The sequence below is a fragment of the Lacerta agilis genome, chromosome Z (assembly GCF_009819535.1).
Source record: "Lacerta agilis isolate rLacAgi1 chromosome Z, rLacAgi1.pri, whole genome shotgun sequence".
Taxonomy (NCBI): domain Eukaryota; kingdom Metazoa; phylum Chordata; class Lepidosauria; order Squamata; family Lacertidae; genus Lacerta; species Lacerta agilis.
In genome coordinates this window covers 23,581,777-23,595,802 of record NC_046331.1, presented here as the reverse complement: position 1 = coordinate 23,595,802, position 14,026 = coordinate 23,581,777, and the positions used below count along the sequence as shown (strand labels likewise).

General features: G+C 44.5%; 2 protein-coding genes across 6 annotated transcripts in view; one reads left to right on the top strand and one right to left on the bottom strand.

Annotated features, from left to right (window-relative positions):
* The window catches only part of COL4A6 (collagen type IV alpha 6 chain), a 172,722-nt gene extending 164,910 nt beyond the window's left edge, over positions 1-7,812 (bottom strand). The window contains exons 1-2 of the mRNA XM_033137243.1: positions 7,658-7,812; positions 7,488-7,539 (exon numbers count right to left, since the gene is read on the bottom strand). Of these exons, the coding sequence (XP_032993134.1) occupies positions 7,488-7,539; positions 7,658-7,668 (63 nt within the window). The 5' untranslated portion in view covers positions 7,669-7,812. The remainder of the gene's footprint in view (positions 1-7,487; positions 7,540-7,657) is intronic.
* Positions 7,813-9,839: 2,027 nt separating this feature from the next.
* COL4A5 (collagen type IV alpha 5 chain) overlaps positions 9,840-14,026 on the top strand; it is a 121,884-nt gene continuing 117,697 nt past the window's right edge. For 3 of the 5 annotated variants that reach the window (XM_033137709.1, XM_033137706.1, XM_033137708.1), the window contains exon 1: positions 9,841-10,230. In XM_033137709.1, coding sequence (XP_032993600.1) covers positions 10,120-10,230 — 111 coding nt within the window. In that variant the 5' untranslated portion in view covers positions 9,841-10,119. Of the gene's footprint in view, positions 10,231-14,026 lie in introns of all 5 variants that reach the window. The other 2 variants (XM_033137707.1, XM_033137704.1) reach the window with 1 other exon arrangement.

Here is a 14,026-nt window from a genome sequence, read left to right as displayed (position 1 = left end):
CAGGGTTTTTGTCCCCCAGTGCAGGAAGAGCTTTCAAGCTTTCTGTCTTGCTTACTGGGCTCTGGAATGCTCTCATGCACTCTTGACACCTCTTTGCCTTGCTTGGGGTGGGAGATAAGGACAGCATGGTGTGCCATGTACCAGCTCCATAAGGTAAGGGCAGTCGCACAGAGGTGGAACATAACCCCTGCACGAGACCTGATTGTACTGCACCTCTTTTTCTCTACAAGTGATCATACTGTATCTCTTTTTCTCTAGCCAAGAAAACCCTCACACACATGCTCCCCTCCCCTGCAAAAAAAATTATTGTTAAGTTTTCTTGAAGTTATATTTTAAAAAACTTCTCTTTCCCTGTAACCAACTTGCATACAGCTCAATGAAGCCTGCTTTTAGCTAAGGCCAATGAACTCCTTAATCCTGCTCCTTCTTCTATCTTATAATGATCTCCTGCCAAATGCTTAAAATATGGTACTGTTCAATTTGTCTAAGCAAATAATTATTATAAAATACAAGGGTTTTAAAGCAGGAAGCTGCAACTAACAGTTCAGAAGTTATCAGCATTTGCCTAATCTAACGGCAGGTTTCCAATATACACAAATGCCTTTGAGTAAACCAATTTTAGTACCACTGATACCTACTGTAGATGGCTTGAACTCTAATAGACGAGTCCAAGAACAATTTAAATATCTATCTACTCTATTTATTGCAGTCATTCACATGGTGTCTTCTTCCCCATCCACCACCAGAACTCAATGCAGCACCTACAGCAGGTAGGGAACCTTTCTCAGGACAAAGGTGGGGCAGTGATGAGTGGAGCCAGAGTCAATAGTGGGTGGTTCAATGAATGCAGAGAGGTTAGTTTTTCTACTTGCAAGCAAGAGGCATTCTCAGAGTTCAGAAACACATTCTAGCCAGGCAGAAACATTCAATGTGAAGCAAAGCCAGTGATGGCAGCCTGGGAAAGTTCTATAGGCTAGATAGAAAGGTTTGGAGGAGCGGTTTTTGGTCTATAAAGGCTCCAAGCAGGTTCTCTGCCCAGGCCCAGACCCAGATGTGTTTAGCTTCAGTGAGATTGCTGCATAATCTACTTCCAGGCTATGCATACCCTGGAGTGCACACAGCTCAAAGGCTGATCACAGGTATGCTCACATCATACTCATGCAACATACATGCATAGGCAAATTGTGACCCATCCTGACCTCCAACTTCAGGTATGATGCCTGCACTCATGCGGCCTTCCTACGCAGAACTGGCATTTGTGAATGAAGCTTATCACACATGATGCAGCTCCGGTATAGTCCAAGGATGAAAATAACAAATCATTCCATGCTTGCCCTATACACAGAGACACAAATGGATGCTTTGGTCTCAGTTTCACTTATGCCACACCAACAAATCAGGCATTGGTCCTGGCCCTACCATTAGACAGAGTGAAGCAGATTGCTCATGCTGCAAATGCTGAGAGGTGGCAATGAGGTATGGTTGGGAAGGGTTGTGTATGCCACATGCCATGCCTTACAGTCACTAGAGCTAGCCAGCTGCTGTGAGATTCAGTAGAGGACACTGCCCTATCACAGCAAGATTCAACTGCTGCTCCACCTGGCTTTGTACAAATAATGGGTGTGGTGGTTGGAAACCATATTATCCTCCACCTCAGGTAGCGAAATGTTTTGGGCCAGTCCATTGTAACTCTGTACTGCTAACACTAGCAACAAGTCTCCTGGGTTTCAGGCAGGAGTCTCACCCAGCCCTGCCTAAAGATGCCGGACATTCTGCATACAAAGCAGATATTGTAATTCTTGAGCTATGGCCTTTCTCTAATTCCAGCTACTGAGCCCAAGGCATTTTATATGCAACTATGTTCTACCATTGAGATACAGCCTCTTTTCCCATCCATGCAAGGATTTGTCTTTTTGTAGCCATTTTTAACAGTATCTACTTCGTTTCAAAAATAAGCATTTCAATGGTATGCATGTAATACAGAAAAGCTAAGTTCCCTCTTTCACTCAGCTTTGCCCCACCATTCTGCAAAGTTCTTTCTTTTAACAACATATTCATATTTTCTCCTTTAGGTATTAAACTGACCCAACCAGAAGCTGCTTTAGACCTGGTCTAGTCCATTATAGCACACCATGAGGACTAAGGGAAGAAGCTACTGCTATGAGGCCCAAGGAAAGAAAACACACACAATAAGGACAAGCTTCATGCTTTGTACACATACTGTCCCATGATTAATGCTCACCATCTCCAATTAAAACAGGAGTGGAGAATTTTTCTCACCCCAAGGGCCATATTCGCTTTCCGTGGGCCACATGCCAAAAGGAGGTGGAGCACCAAATGTAAATTTTATCTTTGTCCAATAGGTAAGTTTCCACATACACACTTGCACACTCCATGCAAGCAAAAAAGACTTAAGAGTTCATGGAAACATTTCAAACTAGCAAAAATAATACAGTGGTACCTCGGGTTACAAACACCTCGGGTTACAGACACTTCGAGTTACAGACTCCACTAACCTGGAAGTAGTACCTCAGGTTAAGAACTTTACCTCAGGACGAGAACAGAAATCGCGCACCAGCGACATAGCAGCAGTGGGAGGCCCCATTAGCTAAAGTGCTACCTCAAGTTAAGAACAGTTTCAGGTTAAGAACGGACCTCCGGAACAAATTAAGTTCACAACCAGAGGTACCACTGTAATAATGCTTGAGGCGCAGAGCAGTGTGGCCTGTAGCAAATTCAAGGAAAGGCTTGGAGGGTCACATTTGGCCTCTTGGTCTGAGCTTTCTCAGCCTGAATGAAAATGACTGCACCTAACAGTAATCTTGTAGATCCAGTGCCAATCCAAGGGAACAATAGTGGACTAGATAATGCCTACTTTATATTTGTTGGACTACAACTCCCATCATCCTTGACCACCAGCAATGCTGGTAGGGGCTGATGGGAGTTGGAGTCTAAAAAAATAATGCGGAAGCACAATGCTGGGCACTCCTCTGGTACATGGATCAATGACTCAGTAGCATACCTTTTCATCTATCACTTTCAACAGATTTTTCATCACATAGTGATGAAAAATATAATAGGAAAGGACGACGGGAGCTTTGCCATCTTCCCCTATTACATTTGTATCACCATGAAGCTACAAATGCTGAATTAGGGCTAGTGTCACAGCTAAGAGTTGCCAAATGATGAGGAAAAGCCAAAACACAGGTTCAAATTGCTCTTCAGAAATTACTGACTTGAATACAGAATAACAGTTAGTTTGGCTATGCTCGAAAACAAAAATAACACAGTAGGAGAAATAAGGCATAATATTTGATTTGTTCCAGTCAAAATGAGCTCACTCAGGAACAAGCTGCATTGCAATCAATGGTTATTAGCCATGATGGCTATGCTCTGCCTCCACAGTCAAAATCAGTAATGCTTCTGAACACCTGTTGCTGGAAACTGGTGCTCATGTACCTGGGTCCAGCTTGTGGGTTTCTCACAGGCATCTATCTGGTTGACTACTGTGAGAATAGGATGCTAGACTAGATGGGCCGTTGGCCTGATCCAGCACGGCTCTTTTTACTGAGATTTACTTCCTGGAAAGAACAGTTAAGGCTTTCAGTGTATGGACAGGGATAGAAGTATGGCAATGCTCACAGTGTGGCACCATTATCCTAAAACCCTGTAACCTGGAAGTGAGTCACAACTGGTTAAACCCAAAACAGCTGGCAAGACTGACAGGCGGATCAGGTTTTTTTGCAAATTAAGGAGCCGACCCGATTATCCCAGGTACATTACTGATCCAAGTTAAGTAATTTGCCACATTTTAGTCATTTAGAAACTACCCTTTGGGAAAATCGCTGGTCTGGCCCAACTTATTTTGCAGCAAACAGGATGGAAACACAAGAGCTACTGAACAATGCTAATTGAAGAGTGTCATCTGCATAACTTGACAGTATGAACCTGGATACACAACTAGAGAATTGACTACTTAGCTTTTTTACCCCAGTCCTACAAAACACCCAAGGTTTACAGCACAATCCTAAGCATGCATATAATTGTAAATTCAACGGGGCTCACTACCAGATAAGTAGAGTTAGGATTACAGCAGGGGTTACCAAACATATTTCTCTACAGACCACTTGATTTTTGCTGAGTGTCATGGTGGACCACATAAGGATTCTTCTTCCTGTTGCATAAATATGAATGTGCTGTGTCAGATGCTGGATGATTTTTAACTGTCTTTTTATTGCTTCTATTATTTTTTTAATATAAAACACAACGAAGCAATAAAAAAGACAACTAAATATCAATATAGTTGAAGCAATACACGTGCTGTCTTCCATCTTCAACCACGAATCCATAGCGATACCGTGGGCCACCTGGATGAAGCTCCCCGAACACTGTTTTGTGAACCCCTGGATCACACCCTTAGCTGTAAGAGTAGGTCATTAAAGCTTGGAATCACAGTTACTTTTTCCAGTTGAAAGTACATTGTGTTTTTCTTACTTTAACAAAATGTATACACCTGTTAGTCAAACAAAAGATTTCTACGTAATTTAAAACTTTTATGTGAGTAAACAAAATAGCTCTAAAGAATAAAAAAACAACCCTACTTTGTTCTAAATAAATTATGTACAGGCACCATATCACAAGCATCCTCTTAAGAGTTATCCCTTCCTGGCTATGAGATATGGGGAGACACCTCTTTTAAAGTAAGGGTAGGTAAAGGTAAAGGGACCCCTGACCATTGGGTCCGGTCGCGGACGACTCTGGGGTTGCAGCGCTCATCTCGCGTTACTGGCTGAGGGCGTACAGCTTCTGGGTCATGTGGCCAGCATGACAAAGCCGCTTCTGGCGAAACAGAGCAGCGCACGGAAACGCCGTTTTACCTTCCCGCCGGAGCAGTACCTATTTATCTACTTGCACTTTGACGTGCTTTCGAACTGCTAGGTGGGCAGGAGCTGGGACCGAGCAATGGGAGCTCACTCCATCGCGGGGATTCAAACCGCTAACCTTCCGATCAGCAAGCCCTAGGCTCTGTGGTTTAACCCACAGCGCCACCGATGCAAAAGAAGATAGGGCTCCTGCACCTTTGATAGATGTTCTACACCAGTGTTTCCAAAACATGGGTCTCCAGCTGTTTTTGGAGTACAACTCCCATTAGCTAGCAGGACCAGTGGTCAGGGATGATGGGAACTGAAGTCCAAAAACAGCAGGAGACCCAAGTTTGGGAAACACTGTTCTACACCTACTAAATTCCCTCTGGAGCCCTGTCTTCTTTTGTATCTCTCCCCCCCCCCCCAGTGAGAATGGTGTGAGTTTCATCAGTACTTATACTAAAAGGCACATATATTGTTTTCAATTTGCTGCCAAATTACCTGGAAACCTTTTACCAACTTAGGTTCTACACGTGCTATAAACTTTCTTTCTCTTGCTCTTTAATGAAGAAGTGTGCATGCACACGAAAGCTCATACCAGGAACAAACTCAGTTGGTCTCTAAGGTGCTACTAGAAAGAATTTTCGATTTTGTTTTATCTGGAGATTATGACTCATGGGAGGACTACCCTCACCTCGCAGACACCCATGTCACCTTTTTTAACTCAACCAAGAAAGTGTTAATAAATGAATCTAACACTATTAAGCACTGCAGCACTAACAAAAGCATTTGTAAAACAAGGGCTTTTGCAAAGGGGTATTTAGAGAAATAAGAAGCACTTTAGATTAATATTTAAAAACAATATTCAACCAACAGCAGGTGGTGGTACAAAAACCTATGTTTCAGATGAGCACCATCTGGAATTACTGCCCTTACCAAACAAACTAATTCACCATATATGACAAAAAGTCCTGTGGCATCACAAAACATTTTCCCAGTCCAGTATAGATATTGTATGTTCTGCATATGTTGCATTCCACAAAGAGGGCTTAATTTGAGCCACAGTTTAGCACCAGGAATGTCCCCAGGCCCCACAATGAACCAAGTCATATCAACATTGACAAACTATACATTCTAACTGCATTGCGAGTGGTTGGATTAAATGACCTTTGGAATTCCTTCCAACCCTAGGAGTCTACAATTCTATGACTCCAAGAGTAGGAAAGGGAATCTCAAGAAGACATTTAGCTCTCATGCTTCTCAGAGGCTTTAAGAAGTCCTGTCCCTGAACTCTATGAATATGGATCTAGAACTGGTGCTGAGCATAAGGCTGCCAACAGGCCTGCTCCTAAGGACCTAAGCCTACACAAAACACCACACATCTCGGGCACATGACTTGCACCAATGAGTCATGGGAACTGTTGTTTCCCCCTCATATGACCACAGTTCCCTGCACCCTTAAAAAACACAGATTCTAGGGCTCTTTGGGGAAGGCCATGTGTTTTAAATGTGTTGTGTGTACACAGCCTCTCTTTGACAGGAGCCCTAAATGCAGTTTTCATCACATGGCCCGCTACTTAGCACAGTGCACCACCCTTAAAGGGACAGTTTATAAGTGCTCACTTTAAAAAACAAGGAGCCATAGTTCAGCAGGAAAATCAGCCCAGCCCCTTTGCAAAAGAGTGCTTTTGAGCTTGCACAGAGTGTAGTCTAGAATAGAGAGAAAAGGAGGCTTAAGCATCCTCATCCCATTCTCTTTAGAAGCAGTAACTGCTTCCAAACCTAAATGGATGGTAAATGCGGTCTACCTTGCCCATGACTTTGGCTTATGTTCTTACAATCCCCACCATAAATGTATAAACCCAAACTTCCAAAGAGTTCTGAAGAGCACTCCAGAGGAAAGAAGATGGGCTCAAAAACTAATCAGTTTTATTTATCATTCTAGTACGTGGCTTCCTAACTTTGCAATTTTATATATAGCGCATGCGTTCAAGGACAGAGAAGTTTCACTTTAAGTACCACAAGTAAAAAAATAGACACCAGCAAGGAGTTGCAGTTCTCTACAATGCTTACTTGGGAATCAAGTCTTACTTAACTCAACAGGGCTTGCTTCTGAGTAAATATACAAAAGATGCATAGGACATTTACTGCATGTAGTGTCCCTGTGTTTTGGCATCCACAGACCCTCATGCTCCAGGCCCAAACTCCACAATCCACATAAAAAGCACCCCAGTTATTACAGAAAATGCTGCAGGGGTTTTAAATGAAGTGAATCCATCATGTTGCTATCCCAAACAAGAATAAGCCTCACTACCATTTCTACTAGTTCATTTACAGCATCATGAACACTGTTATCATCCAGCACCCTACTCTGGAGTAGACATTGAGTATGCATTATTTCCCCGAATTAGGGCATACGGCCAACAAACATTTACTTGGAACTAAATTCCATCAAGTTTAATAGAGCTTACTCTGCGGTAATTGTGCACCCAGTTCACATTCTTAAGTTACAACTGGATGCACTTTTACCTGAGAGGAGGCCCCAATGTTGTGTATATTCTGACTCAGGAAAATAAATGCACAGGATTAGAATCTGCTTTGAGATTATATGGGAACACTTACCCCATTCACAGAATCTGGAGTCAGACAGAAAGCAACAAGGAACGCAACCAGCCTGCACGGGGTAAAGGACCAAACATTAAATAAAGTTATAACAGAGACTCCCCCAAGTTACATTTTATTAAAGTCAAGGTAGCATCACTCCCACCGGCCGCCCTTCCCCAGAAACTCACCCAGCGCGCATGGTGCAGCGTGGCCGGCAAAGAAACTGCTTCGCTCCCGCTGGATAACTCAATTCCTCGGGTCGCTCACGGCGCCCGGCCCCCCCGGTCTGTGGGAAAGAAGGCAGCCAGGTTAGACAGCATGACAACAAAGTTTGGGATTTTGCGGGGGGGGGGAGTGAGCAGGAAGGGCCGGCCGTGCTGCTACAGATCAATTAGGGTACGGGAAGATCTTGGTCCCGCCTCCGGGTGAAACATTACCGCGTAAGGTGCACGAATCCTGATCAAAGAGCGCGCAAGCGAGGATTCCCCAGCAAAACGGCCGCGGCAGCGCGGCGTCGGGCGAGGAATGGAGGCGGCTAGGGGGCGGGCCCACGACTGTCAATCAGCCAGGCACAAAGTAGGCAGCCGCAGAGCCGCATCAAACTCTTTCCCTCTCCTCCCCCTCCCCCCCCCCAAAGTCAGAAAAAGGATAAATGAATAAACTTGGATTCTCTGATCTCCCGTTTCTGTGCTATGTTCATCATTCCGAAATTGCGCTGGGCACCTGCTTTTGGTCCGAATTAATGAGAGCACTCAGATGAACCCAGACCAAATGTAGGTAGGTACCCAACAATGCGCCCCCGCGCGCAGCGGAGACCATACCCTCACATTTGCTTATTTTATTTTATTTTTTAAAGAAAACAATTAACTCCTATTCACGTTCACATGGAGGCAAGACTCACTCCATTTCGTGTAGCTTAGGTTGCAATCCAAACACCACTGACCTGCGAGTAAGCCCCACTTAATTCAATAGAACTTACTTCTGAGTAGACATGGTTAGGATTGCGCGGCAATTTAACTACTCTCAGGGAAGCACACTAATAGTTCCATTGAAATTAGCACCCCGTGCTTCGAGTGCAATTGCATAGGATCGCACAATTACACGCAAGCATCTCAGCTAGGGAACGAAACCGATTCAAACAGGTGTGAAACAGAAGTCCAACTCTGAACTCTTATCAAACCCACTGGAGGTTCTGAAGTATCTCATTACCTGTGATTCTCCTGAGTTTCTTCACTGAAGTTTTTCTGCGCGTTTGAATGGGTTTGGAACCCGATTGTATCTTGGGGAGTTAAATGCAATCAAAAATGTATCTCCCTATTTTTTCTTCTTCTTCTCAATTCAGAGCTGGCATCCAGTTTCAAAGACTTACAGCGCAACCCTACGCAAGTTTACCGCGCAAACAGTAAGCCTCAGTTAGTTCAATGGGACTAGGCTGCAATCCTAAACGGTCCATACAAAACCACTCACTTTCCGCTTTCCATAGGCAACCAAGGGATGCCGAAAGCAGCAGACAGATTACGAGGGTGCATCAGAAAACTTACTTGCTCCCCAGTAAGGATGCAGCCATGGAATCCGCCCCTAGGCATGTTGACTGAGGCCCCCTAACCAAGTCTACCTGGGAGTAAGCCTCATTGAATTCAATAGGATCAGTAAGGTTAGGATTGAGCGTAAATCTCTCAAGAGAGGCTTACTCTCAGTTAAATGTCCACAGGACACTTGTGGTGGTTAAGTCTGAGAACTTCCCAAGAGGGTCTGATCTGAATCCCGCCCCCTACCCAATTTTCTTACCTATTTCCCCACTTTTCTTTCCAGAGCACCTTCCCACCTGCCGCCGCCTCGGAAGGGGGGGGGGACGCACAGAAATACCCTTTCAGGCTATTAGATTTGGGGTTTAAACACACCTTGCCGCTTCTGCCAATCATGTGTCAATCAAAAACACACAGGGAGAAACCTTGTGGGTTGTATCTGATGCTGCTTTTTATACAGAGTAGAACCACTGCAACACATCGACACGACTAACACATATCTTATACGTTCCAGTGGAACTCATCTGAGTAAAGTTTAGTTGGAACACGAACCCTGCGTGTGTGAGAGAGACAGCGTTAATTCTCTGGAAAACCTGAACTTTTTATTTCATGGTGGCTTACCTGGAATGACTCTGAGCCTGGAAAAAAAAAGAAAAATAAATAAACCGTCACACAACACCTATTTCAAGAACAGCCCCTTAATCATAACCATCACGGCCATTCGCTGGGAGGCTTCCTCAACCAGCTAAGGAGTGCGGCGGATGAATCCCAGAGCGCCTTTTTTGGGGACAAAGTAGTCCCGGGAGAGCGGCTTTTCCTTTCTTTCCCCCCACTTTTCTTTTTTTTTTGGAGCGCGGACAAGTCTGCAAGTCTGCACAGAAAGGCGAGCGGGTTCGCGGAGACCGAGGGGGAGGGGACAGGACAAGCGGGCGGGCGCACCGCTCGCCTCGGCTCGCCTTAGCCCAACCCAGCCCAACCTTCTCTCCCCCCCTCTGCCCCCACCACCTTCTTTCCTTTCCTTTCCTTTCTTTTTTTTTCTTTTTTTGCGAAGACCATGTCAGCTCCGAAGGACCAGCCCGGGAGCCTGCGAGACTGCTGAGGAAGGGAGGAGGAGGAGGAGGAGAATGAAGCTGAGCCCGGGGGCCAGCTGCCTGCTGCCGCCAACGCCGCCGCCGCTGCTGGTGCTCTTGCTGCTGCTGCTGCTGGGTCTCTGGAGCCAGGACGCCGGAGCTGCGGTGGGTGCTCCGAACTGCTCTCCGCGGGAATAATGCGAGCGGGAGCAGCGGGAAGGGGGTGGCCGAGTGAGAGAAGCAGCCTCAGGTTGGTTTGCCTGCGGCTGTGTGATCTCCCGGAGTGGAAATCGTCTCGTATTTATAGCCCTTGGTAACTGAAATCCTCTGGCGTGGGCACTCCGCTGTAGGTTGTTTTTTTTTTTTAATGTAAAAAGCCTCGGTTTCAAAATAGGGCGACCTTGATTGTTGTTGCTTTGGAAGTGGCCATGTGTTTCAGGGGCCGGATGACCGAGCGGGTGGGTGGGGGGACCTTGGGAATGACCCTGTGCGCTACCTTCGTAATTCCCGGGTGTGGGGAAACTCTTATCTCTCTCCCCTGCCTCACTTCCCGGCCGCGGAAAAGGGGGAGGGCGAGCGGGGACCCACGTTGCCTTCAAGGCAACTCCTGAATTTCTTTCACTAATTAGCTGAGCCTTACGTTGCTTTTCCTGCAGATGGGCGAAACTTTTTATTTGCAGCCGCTTAAAAACCTGTTGAGAGTGGAGCACAAAACTTATTATTATTCTTATTATTAGACAGCTTTGTTTTTTGGGGGGAGAATAGCCAAGAAGCTGATTAGGGTAGGGGGGCTGCTGCTGTTTTGCTTCCGGCTCAAGTGCCTCTCCTTCAGGTGGCTGCAGCGTGGTTTTCTTATCTCGCCCCCTCCTCTTCCACCGCAGCTCTCTCCCTCTTCACGGGGAATGTCTTTATCAAACAAAGGCATGTATAGTTTTGTCTAGCTCCCTTGAGGTTGATTTGTGGCTGCCCTCACGAAGTGCTTTCCCCCTTTCCCGCCGCCCCCCTTTTAAAGTAATGTATGTGAAAGTGAATTGGTGAGTTTGGGGGGGGGGGCTCCATGTAGAGGAAACCCTCCCCCCCCCATGCTGCTGTGTGTCTAGCTCCATTTGTGAGGTTTTAGCACAAAGAAGAAATTAGTTCAGCTTCACTCAGAACTCCTGAGCGCTTCCATCGGAAGCCCTCTGTCTGGATGTGGAGAGGATCACCTCTCTTTCCCGGGGCCTCAGGGTGTGAGACTCTCCTGAAGGGCAGCGGCTTAGGCTTCCCACTTGTTTCCAGAGGATGCTTCTGCTAACCAAGTTGAGGAAGTGTGTTGTGTCCTACTGGGGTTTGGAAGTATGTTAAAACAAGTGTGTGTGTGTGGTGCTTAGAGCAAAATATGATTTTAATGCCACACCAGCTACTTCTTGCTTTTTATATAGTATTCTTTCTTTTGCAGCCATGGGGGTCGGGGAGGGGGTATTTTATTTTAATTTTTACTGAAGCACTGCTTAAGCACCCACAGAATCTTTGGTGAGGGAGGAGGATGGGGAGAAAACCAATGGGTACCACCTCTGGCTCCACTCTTGGCTGCCCCACCAGGTCCCCAGCAGCCGGCACTGAGTTGCAACATGCGGTACTCAGGTTTGCTGTTAATGCCCATTTTACAGATGGGGAATGCCGAAACATAGGGCCCAAGACTGCACACTTGAATTTGTGACAGAGGTAGGACTTGGGCCCAGGCTTTCCAGCACATGGTGGTTCGCTTCCTCAGTCTGTGGGACTAAAATGTATACCTTACGCTATATCAAAAATATTGTGCAAAGTGTCTCTTGGTACCATTGCAGGATAGGAAGAGCTTTTTCAACTGAGCTAGAGTGTTGATCCGTCTAGCTCAGCAGTGGCTTTTCCTGGTCTTGGACAGAAGTATGTCTTTCCAAGTGCTACCTGGAATTTGCATCTGGGACCTTCTGCATGCTTCCCCTGCCCTTGCAAGACATAGGGCTCTGCTCTCTGGCTCTGCTCCTCTGCCTACTTTCTCGATGGGAGTGGAAAAGAGAAACCGTAAAAGCATCATCTTGCCTGAAGGCTCCTCTCCTAATAACAAAATTATTTCCACTGTTACTGAAAGCAGCAAACTCTTTGAAAAGCTGCCATTTGGAAGAAAAGAGTTCTCTGTGTTGCACTTTTTTGTGAAGGGGGGAAAAGACACTGTAATTTTTATATCTTCCTGAGATTTTCTTCAGAGCCAGAAAAAATGGATAGTAGTGGCAAGATGGTCAAAATAACACCCTCAAAGGTTATTTTCAATTGACTAATAATATCTCCCTTTTAAAGAAATATCTAAATATATCTAAATATACTGTCCACTATGATAATAAAAATGATGGTGGACTAGAATGCCTTATTGCATTTTGTGTATATTTTGAAATCACCTTTGGTTCAGCAACAGTGTCCTGAATTCATTTGTAACTGTATTAGAATACCTGTAATAGTGTATGTAATATGGTGGGCCAGATATTTACCTTGCAACCTTCCTCTATCCATTTTTTTAACATGGAAAGAACAAACATTGCTGATGTTTATCTCATATTCCTGTTGGCCAATATATACTGTAATGTGCTGTTAGCTAAATCAGATTAGTTGCTCCTTTTGAGATTTCTCAGGTTCTTCACACTATGCTTATAGTTTACAAATGTGTGTTTGGTCTTGTGGTTATAAAACCAGGGATGATAGTTACTGTAAAATCATTCACATTCTTACATTATATGAAAAGGCCCAAACATACGTTTGTAACTGTATGCATACTATGATTGGTTGGATAGTGATGATAGAACTTGGTGGCAAACTGGCAGCTGTTTGTCTTTTGAAGATATGATATAACATAATGATGAATATGCCACTGTTGTGATTTTTTTTTAAGTCCATCACCCATGCTTTGATGTTGCATGATTAAATTAACTAATGGCCAAAAATATAGTTCAGATTTAGACTATTGAGTATTTTTGGACCTTTATACATGTACTGTAGGGAGAGGCCCAGTTAAAGAACTCACTGATGTCTCTGCAAAATGGGTATAATTTTAAAATTTGGTTAAACTTAAAAGTGCATGATGGAGCCTGGGTGGCTAGTTGGCACTCCAGAAATCGCTTTAAATTAGGTTTGCCATACATTGGAAATGACTGTATAGCCTCTTGTGCAAACCAAGTTCTTGCTTGCAAGTAAATTGGATACAGTCCCAGCTTTGCAGCACCATTGTAGAGGTGTTTACGCAGGAATGAGTTCTTATTGATTTCAATGGAATTCAGTTTATTTAGGGTGGCAGCCTTGATTAACATATCCCACCTAACTGCATCGGGTTCTGAAAAACTATCAAATTTTAAGTAAAATTACTGAAGCAGTGCTTGTGCACATCCAATGAGTATCATAAGCACATCACTATGCTGAGATATTTTGCTGGTGGAAAAATCAGCATTGCACTGTGGAAGCGAAATTAATAATTCAATGAAGAGTCAGTAGTATAGCTGCCAGCAAACTTGCAAATTTTCTAGAAATTTCTTGCAGTTACTGACTTGCTCTAATCTGAATCCATCCTTGTGACTCCTCTCCTGAACCTCTTGGAATGCTAACAGGGTTCTTTCACAACATTCTTTTCTGCTGGGGTCAGGTTTTCTTATTCCTTGCAGATATCCAGATAAAGTTGCAAGTGACAATTCTCCTAAATGCTAGGTGAAATGAAGTTGGCTGATCTATACAATGATGTGTGTTTCTATGAGAATTTAAAAAGTCCTGAGTTAACTGGATTCCGCAGCATTTTAAAATTTTGATTAATTTACAATACTTTTTTACCACCCATTAACAAGTTCTCTGGGTGGTGTGCCATACTTTTTCAAATCCATAGAGTATAGAAAATGCTACATGGAACATAACATCAGGCAACAGCTAAAAGAGCACCAGAATCAAGCTAGTAGTTCCCAAGGTC